The sequence below is a fragment of the Symphodus melops genome (assembly GCF_947650265.1).
Source record: "Symphodus melops genome assembly, chromosome: 3".
Lineage (NCBI taxonomy): Eukaryota > Metazoa > Chordata > Actinopteri > Labriformes > Labridae > Symphodus > Symphodus melops.
Window position 1 is genome coordinate 17,757,153 of NC_136693.1, and position 19,573 is coordinate 17,776,725.

Below are 19,573 nucleotides of genomic sequence, written 5' to 3' on the forward strand. Positions count from 1 at the left end.
CATGGGACACATCATCAGTAGTATACCTTTGAGTCACAGTAGGGTTTGGGCCTTTTAACACTAGACACCATCATCAAAGGTGGTCACACAGGGTGATCAAACCTAAGCTTGTGTCCCATGCCCTATCATGAGAATTGTTTAAATGGTGCAGCTCATGGGACTATGCAAGGTATGGGACGCCCTCTTCCCCGAGTCAGGCTTAAAGCTGAGCACATACCTTGCATTGTGTTACAAAGAGCAGGTAAAATATTTTACTCATTATCTTACAAAAGAGCAGGTTTTTATAACTATAAATCAAAAGTATCAGAAAAAAGGGAATGTTTTTTTCAAATACCATAATGCTAACCACGTTGTAAAATAATATTACAAAATTCCTTCTTTTAAGGATGCAATTTTTATTGTATTTTTTTCTTTATTACTTGTGCATGATTTTTCATTAATGATCTGTTTTGTTGAAAAAGCAAGGAACAAATATTTTGATGTAGAATAGACTGTGGTCAAATGAAATAAATGGCCAGTAGGCTGAAAAAAATGTTGGTCTTTGAAGATATTGATTTTCTTACTCAAAACCAACCATTACCATTCATTTCCTTTTTAAACTGCCTGGTGATGAGCATCCTGACAAATAACTAATGCATTATTGTTTTTATATAAAGTCTATGATTAGTCTCAAGAAGGTGGCGTTTGCATGGGGAAAAAACATGAAAGACAGTAGTATAAAAAAGTAGGCATCAGGAATGCCATGTTGGAAAATCAACACACTTGATACATCTCCTTTTATTCTATGTTTGAGATGCTACTTCACAGATGTCAAACTCCAGTCCTCGAGGGCCGGCTTCCTCAGACTTTTAGATGTCTCCTTGCTCTAACACACCTGCTTTAAAACAATGTGTTGTCATTAAGCTCTGCAGAAGCCTGATGACGAGTCACTCATTGGATTCAACTGCGTCCAAGCAGGGAGACATCTAACAGTCTGAGGAAGCCAGGCCTCCGGGACTGGAGTTTGACACCCCTGTGACGCTACTTGGTTGCGCAGGGAATTTAAACAATAACAATATTTGTTGTTGATGTCGTTTCAAAGACTGACCATCAGAGGGCGCAGTTTTCCACGCGGCAGCAGACCGCTTGGGTTTGGCTGAATCATTTCATCCATCATACCCAGAATGCAAAGTGAGACACCGAAACCTCAGCAGCCCAGAGCTTGTTTTCAGGTTATCATGGCGATAAGAGGAGACGCATCTTCCCCTTGAACTTCTGCAGCGGAAAAAAAAGAAAAAAAGAAAACCCCCGCTCTCCTCCGCTCGCTGCATGAAAACACACACCGAGTCCATGCAGCGTGGAGAGCCGCCGGAGGTTTAGCTCAGACTGGAGAGAGGACACAGAGAGTGAGCGTCATGGCAGCGTCGGAGCTGTACACAAAGGTAACTGTGTACATTTAATATGAGAGCTGCTGTCTGCTCGGCTACTTAAACTGTACAACGTGAATGTCCTTGATGTTCTTCCCGGAAATAATCTGACACTTTATTATGTTTTATCTGGGAAAGTGTTTCCTTTCAGTCGTGAGCTTCGTGTTCGCTTAAAACGAATAATAAGGATTTTAAAAACCTCCCGGTGTTTAAATAAGAACTGTGAGCTGACTAAAGACAACCTTAACAGATTTGACTCTCTAAACTGTCTTTTTTCATACACTAAACTCACAAAAATCCTCTTATCATTATTTTTTGTGTTTTTATTTATTTATTTTTAACGTAAAGCTATCATCCCTCTGTTCTTTTTACATATATTTTTTAGTATAATAGGCTGGGATGATGCAAAGGCGGTGCCAGCCATCATGGAGGCTCTGCTTTTACGGTTTAAAACCTGTAAATCCTGCGATAGCTCGCCTTGTTGTTAAATTGCTTTATTTTCATATTCGGGCGTGTCTTTATATCATGATCTCCTCTCTTTAGACATCCTGGCTCTAGCTGTAGGCTGGGTACCGCTGGGATGCTGCGATGCTGCATCCTTTAGCATCCTTTAGCATCCTTTAGCATCCAGGGTGATGTTCGAGCGAGCAGAGGCCCAGCAGCCTCACTGCAGCTCACAGCAGAGAATATGATAGTGATGCTGCTGAGGAGGCCTGCTACACTGAACACTGACAAGGTCACAAGTGCTGCGGCCTCGCATGTATTTCTATTATTTCAAGTGTGTATTTGGTCTATGTATGTTTGTGACTGTGTGTGTGTGTGTGTGTGTGTGTGTGTGTGTGTGTGTGTGTGTGTGTGAGGCAAAAGAAGATGAGTCACCCATCCCCCTACTTTAAAAGCTGCTGCCTGTATAATGCTGTTGTGAAGGAGAAACGTGGCAGTTGTTGTTGAAATACCTCAGTGATGTCTTTTCTGATCAGCCGTACACGTTGAGGCCTCGGAAGTATTTTCTTGACAAGCTTTTACATGTGATCAAAGGCTGTCTTTAAAGCAGGTAACGCCACTTTGAACCCAGCATCAGCTAATGGTCACTCTGCTTCAGCGTGTGCTGTTGTCACCCTGACCTCTGACCTTTCAGAAATGACAAGAAACAAAGCATTAGCTGTGTGTGTGTGTGTGTGTGTGTGTGTGTGTGTGTGTTTGTCTAGTACTACATCATTTGAAAATGTCCCATCCACACTAGATACATATATACTTTTTTAGTTTTTTATTTATATTAGAGCCATGAAATGAATTGATTTGTTGAATGACCTCTTCAGGGTATTTTATCGGAATAATCCTCAGATTCAAGCTTCTTAAATGTAAAGACAGGTTTCCTCTTTTAACTGAATACTTTTCAGTTACATTTGTAATACAAAGAATATTGTGCGTGCGCCTGGTTTTCAAAGTGTGAGTGTTTGCTGGTTTTAACTTTTTCATCAGTTTAAGTACACAGGGAAACCAGGAACACTTTGGTTGCATTTTGTGTCAGTGTGGCTGGGAAACACAAAGTTAGTCTCTGCTTTGAAAGGAGCAGTTCAGTTTGAGGAGTTGGCCTCTGATGTCAGACCCCTCTCTGATTTACTTTTCCATCCCGGGGAGGAAAACACTCTGCCCTTTGTGTGTGTGTGAGTCCGACTTATAGAAGCCTATTGAGGGGTCTGAGCAGCTCGGTTAACATGCACACACACGCACACACACACACGCACACACACACACACACACACGCACGCACACACACACACACACACACACACACACACACACAGGATCAGATTCTGCTTAAGTCTCTGCTTGGCTTCTGTCTGACCTGGCTTCCTGTTTGACGAGAGGTGAGTTTGAGGTGAAGAGAGAATTCATAACTTGGAGAAGGACAAAGCTCCAGTTTGCAACATTTATAAACATTTCATTGACAAAATCAAATCCACATCTTTCATTAGATTAGAGTTCGGTCTGTTCCCTGCACTTGAACCAAATCAAATCAGGATCAAAAGCGAAGGAAGAAATGAATGGGAATGAAACAGAGCTCCATTTCAAAAAGCATAGATGGACGAGAGGGAGGATATTCTCATGAAAATGGAAGTGAGGCAAAGCTCAATCAGATGACTCAGAGATGGGGAAAAAACCGATTCAACACACAGCCCGGAAGTTTCTGAAATACAAACTGCTTTGAAACGTCTTTTTTAAAACGTTTAAAAACAAGTATACGTGCTTTATTTTTCATCTAACTAGATTCCGTGCAAATCAGGAACCTCAGTAAAAAAGAAAGCTGCTGCATTATAGACACTGCTTTACACTCGAGAATCAGTGTTTTGTTCGTGTTTCTCTGTCATAGTGTGTAGGCGCAAAATGGACAGGCTGGATGCAAACATTTAAAATCTTTCTCGCATAGATTTTTCTTTTTTTTTCTTCGTGAAAACATCGAACAGTTTGGTCTATAAGTCCTCCAAAAAAAAAGTGACGATGTCTCTCTCAGCCCCCTCAGGTTACTTTCTTAAATGTGATGTTTCGCTCAGCGAGCAGTCCAAAGCATAAAGCTAAATAACAAAGAGATGGATGTAACATGAGTTCTAAAGAAAAGCATCATTCAGCCATTCTGTGTATGTATGTATATACATGTATGTTGCTACACCTTTGTGCCTGTATCACTGCACTGTGCTCTACACTGTATTTCATGTATTGTTTGCAGGACTGATTGAACAGTATTCATCCCACCTCTGAAGGCTCTTGTGTGACTGTTTGGATGCTTAAGTAAAAAAGCTGCTTGTAGTACAGAGATGAATCAGAAGTGAATCATTTGGGCCAGAAAACAACAAAAAAAAAACAATTGCTGGTTCAAACTTTGAAGCCTGCCGCAACTGCATGCTGCTTATTGATGTTAGGGAGAAAGTGTTGTCATGAACAGCTGACAGAAAGAAAAAAAAAAACAAACACCTGCCGTTAGATCATTTGGCTGCTGGCTGCCAAAAACACAGCGTGCCTCAACTGTTTGAACCCGGAGAAAGCAGTGCAGCTGTAGTTTTCTTTCTTTGATGAACTGTTCAGTTCATTTTAGCACCCTTAGCGAACAGTTTTTACACGACGGCAGCACGGCTTCATTCATAACACTGATCAGTTGGTCGTTCAGTCGACTGCTTTGGTCTGGATTGAAACGTCGTTCTCGTCAGCTGATTGAATGGCCATGAAATCTTGCGCAGACGTTCGTGCCTCCCGGAGGATGATTGCGTGGGGCTTTCACCTTTTCATGAAGTCCATGTTTGGACTTTGAATACGTGACAAATGTTGGGATGACTTTTAATTCAACCTGCTCCCAACACACATGATTAAAATGTGATCCAAGTGATCATCTCGCACCATCATCATATCTAGATTTGTATTTGTCACGTATGGGTTCGAGCAAACAGTTGGGAAATAAACACGTCCCATCAACCTGACGTGTCATTGTTTAGCGCAAGTAATAGCAATTGTCTTCCTGTTTCAGTAAGGTCGTAGCCGTGATTAAAAAAGAGTCACGCTTCATGTCCTCATCCTATACGTGTCAAATCCTCTGCATTAGGTGTCAGACTTTCTGTGATCTAATCTCAGTGGGTTATTTTTATTTTTATTTTTTTCCTTTTTGCTCTTGTTGAGAACATGTGCTTTCCATTACTCGGATAAGATAACCTGGTTAAAGTAATTGTGCAGACGTGTTATATATGCTGAGGCTGTGCAGTCATTGCATTCCTGTCCCAGCACAGACAAACTACACCAACAGTGGATGCTATAGCTGCTCCATGATGGCAATGAAATAATAAACCCAGTGAGCGAGCGCCACAGTAATGATCGAATCCTGATGTTGATTTTCAACATCGTGTGAAGCCAATATGGTTTTGAAATTGTAAATCGATGAATTGCCCAGCACGAGTGACTGCATAAGGAACCAAACCTTCATCTTTTTAGAACAATTTAGTTTTACTTTCATGAGCAAATAAGTCAGTGTCAACACAGCACAAACAGAAACAAACATAAGGTGTTTGGATATTCAATGAATGCAGTGCCTCTTAAAGTAGAGGGCTCTCTGCTCATCTGCCCAACATTGTTGTTTGGAGGCAAATCTGTGGTTCTGTGGCATCGTCCTGTTTATTTGCGCCAAATCTCAGTCTAACAACTCGTGACCGGTAAAGGCAGCGGGGCTGCTTTGATTGACAGCAGGGATGCCCAGTGCTCCGTCATAGGACAGGGGACTCGCCTGTGTCTGCAGGCACAATGGGAAGGTTTCATTGAGCACAGCGAGCTCTGGAGCTCAGCGCTCCCATCAGCTTGTGTCTGGTCTTGTGGCGCGCGCGTGCGTCCACAAACATCCGAGAAATCAGCAGACTCACAGCATGAGCTAGAGACTAACGCAAGAGACGAGATGAACCGGGAGTTGGAATATATGTTTGTTGAAGTAAGTTTTTGAGCTTCTTTGTTTATCGCTTTGAGCTCCTTTCTTTTGAAGACGTCGCAGAGATTTAACTTTGTATAAAACTGTTACAAGTAGACAAGCTTAAATAAATGGATAACTTTTGTTTTGTTGGAGAAGTCTCTCTTGAGCTTTGATTTGATTTATATGTAAGCTCATCAACGTGTTTCACTTGAGTTTGAAGAAGCCCTGATCCTGGCACACCCTTCATCTACTCTCATCTCTGTAGAGGAACGTTTGGGACGTAGCAGCCGCCGATTTTAGCAACGAGTCACATTTAAGCCTGAGCCGAGTTTCTGCTAAATCTTTATCCCGGAAAGTAGTTGGTACTGGCTTCTTTTTGCAGAGGCAAGACTGAACGTGTGGCAGGAAGCAATATTATCTTCTGTTCAGTGATTACTGAGCAGGCTTGTTTAGGAGGAACCTTATTGTGGTATATCTGAAGAGCTGGTTAGCTTAGCATGGCTTACTTCCTACTTCCTTGTGTTAGTGTTTTCCAGTGTTGGTCAAACTTCATGACAGGCCGATTGTCCGGTACAAACACATGGCACATCTGTGCATTGACTGTCCTGTCGTAACATACTGACGAGAACGACTCCTCAGAGAGTCAGCACTGACTAAAGTAATGAGATTAAGTGCTGGGCAGTGTCACGGCTTGTTAGGGAGAGTGTCTTATCTCTGGCCACCGCTGGATGCTGGCACGCTAGTTGGGCCACAAGTTGCAGTTGGGACGCACGGTTGGGTGCATCGATTCGATAACAGATTCCTCCCCCGGGGACACGGTGAGGTCTGTGGATCTGAGCGTCATGCTGCGTGTGCCCAGCTGAGCAGAAAAACAGCAGATTCTCACATGAGTGGCATCATGTGACGAGGCTTCAGCAGTCTGGGGGCCTCCATTGAGAATATGCGAGCAAAAAAAAAAAACACTCCCTTTTTACATACCATCGCAGCTGTCATCTCTGCCCGACCGTGATAGTCTGTTTTAAAGCTTTTCAATCTCCGCTCCGATTGTTTCAGTGTTTCCTTCTCTTAAATCCCTCGATAAAGTCAAAGATTAAAGATGTCGAGCACCCTCATGCTCACAGAGCAGAGGAGTGTTTGTCCATGATTGAATGGACTACTTGTTCTTAAAAAGGTAGAACATAACATGCTAGTCTTTCCTCTTGGGTTGTTTTCCAATACTTCACATTCATGTGTTTGGGCCACGATCATTTTTAGATGTGTGATTAATAAGAAATAGGTTTTGTAAACTCATTAAGAACAGGAGGAAACTTTTTAAACCTCCCCCCCCCCCCCCACGACCCAGAATCAGAGAGATAAGTTGAAATGATTTTCACGTGTTTTATCAGTGTAGTGGTTCACTACGATCGTGCGGGTACGTCGAAGGAAACCCTCGAAGGAGTCCCAGCAGCTCGCAGTGAAAGCTCAGAGCTCAGTATTAGCAAGGTGAAGTCTCTAAGCTGCTGTTGAAAACACTCACCATGGACTCCCCGCCCTTCAGTCACAGCCCTCCCTCCAACACACACTTGCATACAGAATGCATATACACTTTATGCACACACACACACACACACACACACACACACAAACACAAACACATACACAGGTAATGTGACTTTCATTCATTTGACACATTTAGCCAAACCATAGAATTAAAGATTTGTCCTGATCACCGTCCTCCATCTGACAACATCACATCACTCCTCATAAATATAAAAGAGTCCACTTCTCTCTCCGGCTTGTTTCCGTCTCCGTCAGAATGAGAATAAAGTCGAGCTGAAGTTTCTCTTATTGCCATTATGAGAAAACAATCTTGGTGTAGTTGACTTGGATCAGATTAGCTTGTGTTAAACCCTGAGTTAGCCTAATCAGGTCCTGATCCTTTGTCACTGTTAAACCAGGATTAGCATCAAGCCGGCCTCATACCTCTGAGCAGCCTGTCCCCGAACTGACGCTCTGCCATTTAATCATTCTTAATAGTGTCAGAGAATACTTGTATTAAGGGCATTATGTCACATCTTGACCTGTTTCTTTTCTCTCTCTTTTTTTATTATTTTTTTTTTAAATAACCCAGGTGATGTCACAGGTTATCTCATAATGGGCTCTGGATGGAGACAGATCAGTTTTTGTTTGAGAGATGTACACAGTGCTGACATTTCCTAAAGAAATAAACTCGGGTGTCGTGACAGGACTTGACAGGATGTCGTGTTTTTGAAGCTCTACTTTTATTCCGACCGTTCTTATTTAATCTGTCTCCGCTGAATCCCTCAACCATATGGTCCCTGTTTAGACTGCTGCAGAGTTCCCCTTTAATCTACACTGACGGACTAGAGTGACTTGCGATCACAGCATTTTCACTGAATACATCACCAGCACACTTTGAATGCTTCTGTAACTGACTGATTGCAGGTAGGAGATCAATAAGGGGCTCGTCTGAATGCTCTACATGTTCAAATTGTGCGCTGTTGAAAGTCATTTGATCATAATTTTTCCTTCGTTATTGTTTTTGCTTTAAATCCCTTTCTTTAAAGCGTCACACATTTTTCTTGTAAAAAGAAGACGTGAGTCTGAATCAGCGAGCACACCCTGAGCCCTGTGGGAGAGGAAGTACAGACAATAATGAAGCCTCTCATTGGACCTTGTACGCACACACGTTCAGTACATTCGTTAGCCCTGTTTCCACACAGCGGTCCGGTATGGATCAGTACGGTTTGGTTGGGTAAAGCCTGATCCTGTTTGCGTTTCCTCAGCCAACCGTGCGCCAAATTTGGTCGGCGGCGTGTTAGCCGGATGCTAAAAGCCGCGTTAGCTATGTGATGGTGTGACATCATAGCAGCGCAACACAAATTTAAGGTGACACAAACAAAGACCAGCGATGAACGACGTCCAGCAGTTCATCTACTTTGTCATTGGCATGTTAGCTCTTTGGTATAAAACACAATCAAGCTGTGTTTCAGAGACGGCTGCGTGCCACGAGGAGAAATACAGACGCAACAATCAGCTTGGTATTTCAACATGGTGGTGTTGTGTTTGCCGCTGTCGCACAGGAAGTGACGATCCTCTCGACCAATCAACGGACTGCAGTGTTTAGCTCCGCCTTTTCGGGGCTCAATCGATTTTATCGCAAAAAGTAGGACAGTATGGGTCAGTAATTTGGAGACATTTCCCTGCTTTAAATGCCACAAAATGCGTGTCATATAACGCGACAAACCAAACTGAACCGCTTGGTGGAAACAGGGCTTTAGTATATTTATTAAATGCAATCGTATCTCAGTCTAATTCAGACAGTTTCAGTCATGCATTGTCTCACATTTGCATTCAGCATGCTGTATGCAGGGCCGGCTCAGTGCAGAAGCTCTGGAGTCACGTGATCTCTGATGTCAGGGATCCTCTGACGTCTTTTGCTTTCTTCGTCACCCCTCGATTTCTCTCTGACTGCCGCCCATAATACACCAGTGTGACCATCAGCCGTTGCTCGGTGAGGGGAGAGGCGGCTCTCTGACTCATCACATTTCTCTCTCCTCTTCTTCAGATTGTGTTTCACTGTCGACGACGTTGTCCTTGAAACATGTCGAAGTCTGTCTGTGCGTGATTTCATCCTTCATCTGTCCTTTGTCTCCTGAGCCGTGGGGACTTTGTTGGTCTAAGAATAGGATCCATTGCCTCTGCAGCTGCATTTTATGTCTATCTGCTTTTTAACCACATATTCAGAGATACTCCCTCTTTTCTCTTTGTGTTTAATAAGGAGAGAAATGTGCAGACTGGAGGTTAGTTAATTCAGAATAATCATGCCTGACACTTACAGATGTGTGAAACAGATGTGTGCACGTGTCTGTGTCTTTGTGCGTGCAATGGTGAGGAGGATTGTGAGATCAGGAAGTGTGCTCAGTAGCGCAGTGATGTCTGTGAGAGGTGTGATGCAGCTCAAAACTTGCTGAAGCTATTTTTAGCCTCCATCCTCCCTTGATCTCTCTCTCTCTCTCTCTTTCTCTCTGTCTCTCTCTCTCTGTCTCTCTTTCTCTCTCTCTCTCTCTCTCTCTCTCTCTCTCTCTCTCTCTGTCTCTCTCTGTTGCTAGGAGGCTGACTGTTGGTAATAACATGGTGAAATGGGAATTGCCTGTAATGATTTGCACAGAGACAGACTTTAAGTATCTCTTATTTTTTAAGCATAGCAGTTCTTACACTCGTTACAGTACGATGTACAAACATATATCTCTCTCTTGAATGGATGAGTCATTCTGTCTGATAGCAGTCCTTACAGTTAACTATATTTGTGACATTTTTTTTTAAAAGTTTAGAGATGTCAAATCATCAATTTTGATTAAAAAAAAAAATCTCCTGGTTTGAACAAAGTTTATCTGGACAGCAGTGGTTTATAATGACGAAACGACCTGCAGCATTATTTTCGATTGGTAACAACTGCTTACCATGAACTCAGTTTTCAAAACAAGTTGTTGTTATTTATTGCCAGTGGACTTTGTCCTGGTTGATACGAGGGCTGGACAATTCATCGACAATGAATCGAAACCCACATTCAGAAACTCGAGCCGACGCAGTTATGCCCACGTCCATTATTGTGATCATTTTCAGGGCAGAGTGACGTGACGACACGTCCAACCTGCGATGTTGGAGCAACGTCTGTGGTCCTGACGCGTTAAGTTTCTTGAGGGGACGACGACGCCAAACAAGTCAAATGAAAACAGTGCTGCAATTACTGTTAGCAAGAAATGCAAGTTATTTATTCTCTACCCTTCTGAGAGAATTTTTACTTTCAAAGTAAAACGTGTCGTTTTCATTTCAAGTTAATAACCAATCGTAATCAAGGTCGAACGTTCAACTAGTCGGGATATTGATTTGAGGTCATCTTGGCCAGCTCTATTTATCCATTTAAATTTAGTTTGCTGCAAACTGTAAAATGAGTCCTACCACACATATCCCACCTTCCATTAACTAGGGTCTCTTTTTTTTTTTTTTTGACCCATACCCTTCTTGTTGTTGTTTTTTGTTTTTAGCTGTGTGCACTTTAAGGTGAAGCCAAATAATCTCGTTGTACAATTTGTATAATGACAATAAAGGCACTCTCTTGTTCATTCCTTCAGAGACATACATGAATGAACTTTTGAACTCTTCCCCCCCTGAATGTGTATAAATATGTTTTGTACCAAGAGATGTGTGAAGTCACATGACTCTCTCTTGTGTTCTCTCAGCTGTTTAGCAGTGAAAGTGTGGGATAGATCTGCTCACTTACACATGTTGGTGATCTTTCAAGGTGATGATGTCACCTGTGGTTTGGTGGGGTTTTTTTGTGTCCCTGTGTCAGCATCTATTTGATCGGAAATTCAGAACCCATATTTATCCACTGTGATTATTTCAGTCTGATCACAAACAGCTTGTTGAGCTGTTACTCTTAGCCATCACTTATAGTCATATATCAGTGTACGTGCCAGGTGATCATTTAAGTGTGCTAACAGCAATATTCGAGTCATTCAGACAACAGGGACACATCTGTCCATGAATCTGGTTTTATTGTAAAGACTTCCTGTGGCACATTCATGAAAACATGTTTTACATGTGTATCTGTCACACGTATGCAGAAATGATTGGGCTTTATAACTCATTCACAATATTTGTGTGTATTATTTATCTCCTCCCATTTGTAGCCGCTTCTTCTTTTGTTTATTGTTGATCCGAAACATTTGTTTGTTTGTTTCTTTTTATCTGAGGTGCAAAGATCGTACCGCTCCTGTTTGTAAGTGTGACTCAGCGAAAAAAACCACACGACACACTTGCTAACCAAACAAATCACATAAACCTGCCGATGGCGCAGGAATAGAGCCAGAAAATAGTTTAGAAAGGTTAAGAGATGAGCCGGACCCGTGGGGGGGGGGGGGGCTTAGTGGATGGAAGAGATTTGAAGAGAAAGTCACTGAAGTCAACCTTTTGATCACAGACAGCGAGGCTTTTCATTCACTCTTCATATTTAGTGGATTACGCTCGGCAGTTTCTGCAATGAAGTCTGGTTTTGTTTTTATCCTCCATCGTCCACAGAGAGGCTTCCCCTACCTGTTCACAACACATCACACAGAGTGTGTGTGTGTGTGTGTGTGTGTGTGTGTGTGTGTGTGTGTGTGTGTGTGTGTGTGTGTGTGTGTGTGTGTGTGTGTGTGTGTGAGACCATGACATCATGATTCAGATGATCAGGGTGAAGCAGACGGCTAAATGAAGCGGTTCCTCCTCAGTTGTGCCCGTGTATAATAAGCTCTTTCTTTGTCCTTCCTATAACACCACCCTTAACAGTTTACGTAACCAAGCCTGTGACATCGATGACAAACATCCAAAAAGCTCCTCATCATCATGTGCTTCAGTTGCCCGAGTCCCACTCGAGAAAGTGTCAGTTTTAAGCAGCTCACAGTTTGTGTTCCAGTATGTGAAACTAAATGAGGCTCAGCGGGGAAAAAGCCTCATGTGTAATGAGATTAGAACACATTCAAGATTTAGTCTCGACCAGAGGTTTGTGCGTGTGTGAATTCTGCGCCGCTTATATTCTCAAACGCTCACGTTAATTAACATTTTAACAAGGACGTTAATTTAGTTTAGTTTGGTCATCCTGTGTGGATGTTTTAGTCAGAATCCAATTTATCGGCCACGTATGCTTTCACACACGGAAGAGTTTGTCTTTAACAACTCTCAGGTATAACAGTAAATATAAACAAGGCTTAATATGACAATGGTGAGTACTGCAGAAATGCTGAGATGATGTCGGTGGTCATATATACTTAAGTAACAGATGTATCCATGAGTAAGAGAGCAGTTAGTTCAGACTGTTAACCTGATTGGACAAGACGCTCTCCGAATTGCTCAACAACTTGAGTAAGTTGTAGGTTGAGTCAGTGTTACAGAATGTTAGATCTACTGTATGAACATCAGTTCAGTGCACTCACTCTCACACACACACACACACACACACACACACACACACACACACACACACACACACACACACACACACACACACACACACACACACACACACACACACACACACACACACACACACACAGACATTCATACACTGCAGGCCTCATCTGTCTGGGTTTTAAAGGTTCACGCCGTGGTTCTCCAGATCTCCATTAACTGCACAGCGTTCGGTCAAAACTCCTCCTGCTCCTGCTGCGGCGTCAGAAGGAAGGGTGAGGTGGGGTACGTACGTTTGTGAGCTGGATTCCTCGACCATGTGACTGCCAGTGTTCATCACTGTTTTCCCACATGTCTGTGATCAGCTGATCGCCCGCGGTCACAAGTCTGTAAGGCCTGAGACAGTTTGATTGTGAATTTGAAGTTATGACCACGCAATACCCGGAACTGCATTCTTCAGTCATTATGAGCAATTTGTTCAACAGATTTTTTTTCTCACAGCTTAACTCACCATTAAGAGACATGTGCTCATGAAAAACATAGAGGCCAGTGTTTCTCTGAGGTTCAATGTCTGATTGATCAGGAAAAAAAGGATTTAAACGACTAAGTCTTATTTTTAAAAGGGGTTTTTGCCGTTAGCTGACAGATTGATTTCTTTATTTATTATTTTTAATGCATTAAAATGAAATTAATGAAAGTATTTACACAGTATTTTTATGTATGTACACAGTTAAGATTCATATTTGAGCTCGTTCACAGCGCAAGATTCTCTGTAATCTCTGTCCCGATGTCTTAGCCTGCCTGTCCGCTTTTACTCTGAAAGTACAAAAGAGAAATTCTTCCTGTTGAATGTTTTTCTCTCGAAAAAGAGTTGGATTGTTGATGGGAAAAGTCAGTCTCACCAATCTTTGTAACACTGTGACATGTCTTTAATTAAACCCTTGTCTCCTCTTGTCTCCCGTCTCTCAGTGTGCCCGGGTGTGGATCCCGGACGCAGAGGAGGTATGGAAGTCCGCTGAGCTCAGCAAGGACTACAAAGGTGGCGACGCCTCCCTGCAGCTCATGCTGGAGGATGGAACGGTGAGGATGAACGGCAGAGAAGGGAGGAGAGGAGTCAATGTCTTTTCTTCGCTCAAGCTCACTTTGTTGCTGTCTTTTCTCTCTCTCTCTGTCCCCAAGACGCTCCAGAGAGCTGGGGCTCATTAGCAGCTGTTAGTTTTTTACCCATCACGACTCCCCACAAATGAGAGCTGTTAACAAAGCTAACCCCAGGGAGTGTTTTTAAACGTAAAGCAGTTCATGTCATTCTTCAGCTTTGATTGCGCACAGCTACAAGCCACCGTTTCTTTCTCCTGGTGATCATTAACAAAGCACTTCTGCTAATGAAAACATGCGGCTGGAGAGTCGATTTGCCATAGTGCTCCTAATGATTTACTATTTATGTGATCATATTTAGATGTACACAGAACCATCAGCAGAGCGAGCGGCGATGATGGCTATATCCGAAACAATAATGTTGGTGCCAAAATGTTTTGGGTGTGCTTTTACTTGCAGCCAGTCATCACAACTCTTCTTCAGTGTAATGAGAAGTGTGTTTGAGCGCACAGTGTTTAAGGTCGGGGGTGTTTTGGACAGGAATGGGAGCAGGTAACATGTAAAGAGGATTTGAAGGAGGAGGAGGCCTCAAAACTTCCGCCCACACGATGGGAATTTAATTTCGGAAAAGAAGTACTAAATGTGTGTCAATGTAGAGATGTGCGTTCCCGGGAGTGTTACTATATCCAGTCAGTAGTGATCCAGATCTATGTGAAGACTTGAAATGTTTGATTACAGTAAAATAACATTGCGAACGTGTTCGTACAACTCTGAAGGAGTCCTGCTCTTTCTCTGAGTGCAGCCTCAAATCAGTTGACTCAGGCCAGGTGTCTTCTGCTGAATATTATGGTTTTTTAATTTTTATTTTAATTCTTTGTTTGGGTCCCCATTAGCCACTTTCTCTAAGTAGCAACTCGCTACTACAGGGGGTCCACTCATACAAACATGAATTTCAAATCCACACAAATTAGATTATTAAAGTCCAGGATGGTACAAAAAAAGACAAAAATAGAATAAGTGACAGCAGAATAAGAAATAAATGAATAAATACATAAATTCAAACGGCCAGCAAACATCGGGGAAGGTTTGCTTATGTTCCCCTCGGCTGAAAAAACTAGATTAATAACGACAATACAGCTGTGAGGGACTGGTGGTTCTGCTCCAGAGCTGAAGCAAATCAGAAGTCTGTCTCGTGACAATTCTGAGAAAATGTTTTTGTTTTTATTCGTCCGAAATACTGTTCCAAAGCGTTCAGTGGGAGTGAACATGTGACATCGAGAGGAGCTCTTCGCTGTCAGTCATCCACACTCGGCCTCGATAAACACAAACATGTTCAGGAGCCTTCAGCAGGGGCAGCTGCAAGGAACATTTCAATGCAGTTTATTGCAGGACTTCATTTTTTATGAAGAAACTTTTTCACAGTTAGATTGTGGAGCTAAAAGAGAGATGTATCTCCCTCCTAGATTGGTGAGTGTCAAAAGACAAACTGTATTCTGACGGCAAACAGACGCTTGATGCTGAAAGTTCTTATTGTGTTTGGATCAAGAAACAAAAAAGAAAAATCCAACGAATTCAACTCTGTGCTTTAATTAGAGTTGTGGCACTTTTTTATAACCTTTAAAGGCAAATGCTCATTTTATTTCGCTGCTAAATAATTTAGTCCTCTCAACATGTACAAGTTTAAATGAAAAAACACTTTTAGCCAAGGTCGTGTCAGATTAGCATTTATCCATTATCTTTGCTACCCGCTATCCGTCTTCAGAGCCTTGAGCACAAACTGGACCCCAAGACAAAGAACCTGCCTTACCTGAGAAACCCTGACATCTTGGTGGGCGAGAATGACCTCACAGCGCTCAGCTACCTCCACGAGCCGGCCGTGCTGCACAACCTCAAAGTCCGCTTCGTCGACTCCAAGCTCATCTACACTTACTGCGGTAGGTGACACACAACCGTCTGACAGCTCGTCTGTGTGTTGTAAGTGCTTTGGTGTGGAATCCTACTTTCATACTGCAGTGTTTCCCACAGAATGAGGAGGCACCTGGGCTGTGGAGTACGTGGGGGGATTGACTTTTTTTTTTTTTTTTTTTTCCATCTTCTAATCTTGGGGAATATTTGGATATTGTGCTTGTATAACTGTCAAATTAGTTTTTCGCCTAAAATCAATTTAGTTTTTGCAACAAACAGCTTTAATCTGTTCTATTTATCCATGCACACGCACAGACAAACACCAGGAGTACGCCTCCCGTTTTGAAAAGTACATTAACATTATTCACACGAAGCCATGAAAAACGCTCCGATTTCAGAATCAGAAATACTTTATAAATCCCAGGGGGAAATTTGGTCACTTAAAATGTTGTTGCATTTATAAATCTCTTCCTAAAGGTGTACAGACAGTAGACCTTATCCCTCCACCCCCCCCCTCTCTCTCCCCCTCCCCCTCCCTCTCTCTCTCTCCCTCTCTCGCTCCCTCTCTCTCTCTCTCTCCCTCTCTTGCTCCCTCTCTAGCTCTCCCCCTTTCTCTCTCTCTCTCTCTCCCTCTCTCTCTCGCTCACATGCGTATGCAGCAATTTCATAAATAAATTAAAAATGTAATAACAAAATGTCAGAAATACACTTACACATACAGAGAGCGAGATTCCTTCCAAAACGATAACGTTCAGAAATCACATATCTTGTTCATTATTTTGAAACATACAGAAACGTGGTTCAAGAGATTACAGATGTTCTGCTTCTAGCGTTTCTTACAATAAATTACAAAATAATATAAAATGTTTTTTGCAATAGGGTGCAACTATGTGCAACATTAGACGTTTTTACCACCTCCAGGGATAATGGGTGTCCTCAGTTGCAAACAGCATTATTTGGAGGGTCAGGGGCTGAAAAGTTTGGGAAACCCTTGTCTAGAAGACTGGAAAGGCACTATACAAATCCATTTACCATTCACCAAGAGAAACATGTTTGTCATATTTCACGATACAATAAATCTTTGTTTTTTTTTATGATCAACTGCAGTGGAAAAAAACCCTCATTATTCAAGAGCATTATACTCAGTATCATTGGTGGGAAATCCATCAAGTCTCTTCCAGTACAATATCTCTGTTCTACTTCTTTTAAAATCATTTTTCATTTAGTTTTGCATTGCTATGTTAACCTGTTAGTACTTTACTCAAAACAATGACAATACTTCCAGTTATTGAATCAGCATTATGCTTTTTTCCATCAACCTAAGTCTAGCTTTCTGTCTAGTATTTGTTTTAACCTGCAGCGAATACATTTTATGAAAAGACAACCTGTTTCGGTCAAAAACAAATCCACCTCCAGTAACTCAGGGTTACTTCAATCAATACTGTGATTGTCTTTAACAATACTGCAGATCTGTGCTTGTCATATAGTCGGTTCTCTTAAGCAATGTGAGATTCCTCTCAACGTTTGATACTAAAATAAACTTGAGATTTAGAATTCTTCAGAATGTTTACTGCTTACTGTTCCTGTTTGAAAGAAGGAAATAAAGAAGCATCTCAGTTTGTTACCCGTTTAATGTTTTCAAGTTGAAAACTGCAGGCGAGCTCAAACTTTCCGTCACTGTTGCAGGGATCGTCCTGGTGGCCATCAATCCGTATGAGACGCTGCCGATATATGGAACAGACATCATCAATGCCTACAGCGGTCAGAACATGGGAGACATGGACCCACACATCTTTGCTGTGGCTGAGGAGGCTTACAAACAGATGGCCAGGTCCGTGTGTGTGTGTGTGCGTGTGTGTGTGTGCGTGTGCATGTGCATGTGTCACCTGAGAAGCCTCGGTTCTTGTCTTGCAGCTCGCCCCCCCCGTCTCTCGTCGGTGTTTGTAGGTCAAAGCTGAGACAGAAATAGGCTCATGGTGGTCTCCCTGTTTCTCTCTTTTCTTAACTTGTATGTTGCTGTATGTCTTTAAAACGGACATTGAGAAACCCAGCAGACCACTCCAGTCTCTCTCTACGACACCAACAAATGATTGTGTACTAAAAAAAAGAAAGAAAAGTCAGCAGCAGCAAATCTCCCCCTTCCTTACAAGATGGATTCAGGGCCGTTTCAATACAAGCTCGCATGTGTGAGCAACTGTCATGAAGCATAGGGCAGCAGCTTTAATAAAGTATGTATTAAAGACATCTTGTCATGAAATTGTAAATAGAGATAAAGATGAAGCTCATTGATACAGCCCTGTTTATAGAAGAAAGAGAACTGTCGGTAGGTAAAGGAAGAAAGCAAAACATGCTACAATAAACGATAATATTAAACCCAGGACATGAAAACATTCGAGTTTAAACAAAGTGGGCAGGGAGGGAGGGAAGGTTTTATTAGTAGAATGATGTTGATTATTTTTGAAACCTGTCTCATTAAAGAAGAAATATGAATAGGTTTGAAGATGTTTCCCTTGTTTTCGTTTGTATCTCAATTGACAAATCGCAGGCTCGAGGACCTTTAGTCAAAAGCCAGGATCATGAAAACAGCATGCATAGCTTCAGACACCGATTTAAGAGATGAACAGAGGAGTATGTCATCATTTAGTTTGAAGAAAATACAGTTAGTGATTTAAAAGCAATGAACGGACCTGTCTAAATCTGTACAAATAGTGAGCAGTTGATTACCCAGACTAAAGGCTCCAGTAGCTGTGTGGGTTCATTAAAAGCGAGAAGGATCAGGACAAGTTAAGATAAACTCACAAAACCAGTCAGATATTGAAAACAGCAATAGGTGAACACAATCCGTCTGTTAAAGTAAAGTCTCGACAGATTCAGCTGTTCAATCAAGATGTGAGATTATTTCGAAGAGAAGTCACAGAGAGGGAGGTAGGATGTGATTAAGGGCTGAACCCCCACTGTGTGAATGTGCCAAACTACAATTCTTCAACCTTCCAGGATCACACACGTCAGAGTCATTACGTGCACCTTTGCTCTGTCACTTTCATCACTGACAACAAAAAAAACCCTGACCACTCCTTTGCACGTTTTGTTCTATCTCTCAGGGATGAGAGGAACCAGTCGATCATTGTGAGTGGAGAGTCTGGAGCAGGAAAGACGGTGTCAGCCAAATACGCCATGAGATACTTTGCAACAGTCAGCGGCTCTGCCAGCGAGGCCAACGTGGAGCAGAAAGTGTTGGCTTCAAACCCCATCATGGAGGTGAGGACGGATTTTCTGATGAGAAAGACACTCTTGAAACACATCATGAAGCGGGGCTTTTCTAAACACTGGAGATACGAGGTGAAGTGAGAGATGGTTGCACTTGTTGTTGTTGGTTTTTTTTTTAGAAAAAGAACTTCTAGATGTTCTTGTGTTTCAATAAGGCCAGACGGAGCCATCGGACAGGCACCGTGCAGTTCTTAGAGCACCTCCTCTTTTTCCATTCTTCACATGGGACGAAAATAACCTACGAACTGATCAAGTTAGTTAGCTTCATTTATTGTCCACGGTGTGGAAATTTGTCTTTGGTCTCATAAAAAACTACAAGCAGAACACCAACAACAACAACAACAACACTTACACACAGACATCTTCAGGGCAAAAGGCAGGACAGCAATGACAGCTACATTACAACACATCAACTTTTTATGAAATACTGCGATTTGCCCGTGGCACTTTGTAACGTTCAAACTCCCTATTGAGTGGATGGGAGGGATCGTTGGCTATTTTCACA

At 42.2% G+C, this 19,573-nt stretch overlaps 1 protein-coding gene across 3 annotated transcripts in view; it reads left to right on the plus strand.

The window, feature by feature from the left end:
- Positions 1-1,056: 1,056 nt before the first annotated feature.
- The window catches only part of myo5aa (myosin VAa), a 44,849-nt gene continuing 26,332 nt past the window's right edge, over positions 1,057-19,573 (plus strand). For 2 of the 3 annotated variants that reach the window (XM_079338879.1, XM_079338880.1), the window contains exons 1-5: positions 1,058-1,421; positions 13,771-13,881; positions 15,659-15,830; positions 17,488-17,632; positions 18,903-19,059. In XM_079338879.1, coding sequence (XP_079195005.1) covers positions 1,395-1,421; positions 13,771-13,881; positions 15,659-15,830; positions 17,488-17,632; positions 18,903-19,059 — 612 coding nt within the window. In that variant the 5' untranslated portion in view covers positions 1,058-1,394. Of the gene's footprint in view, positions 1,422-13,770; positions 13,882-15,658; positions 15,831-17,487; positions 17,633-18,902; positions 19,060-19,573 lie in introns of all 3 variants that reach the window. The other variant, XM_079338878.1, reaches the window with a different exon arrangement.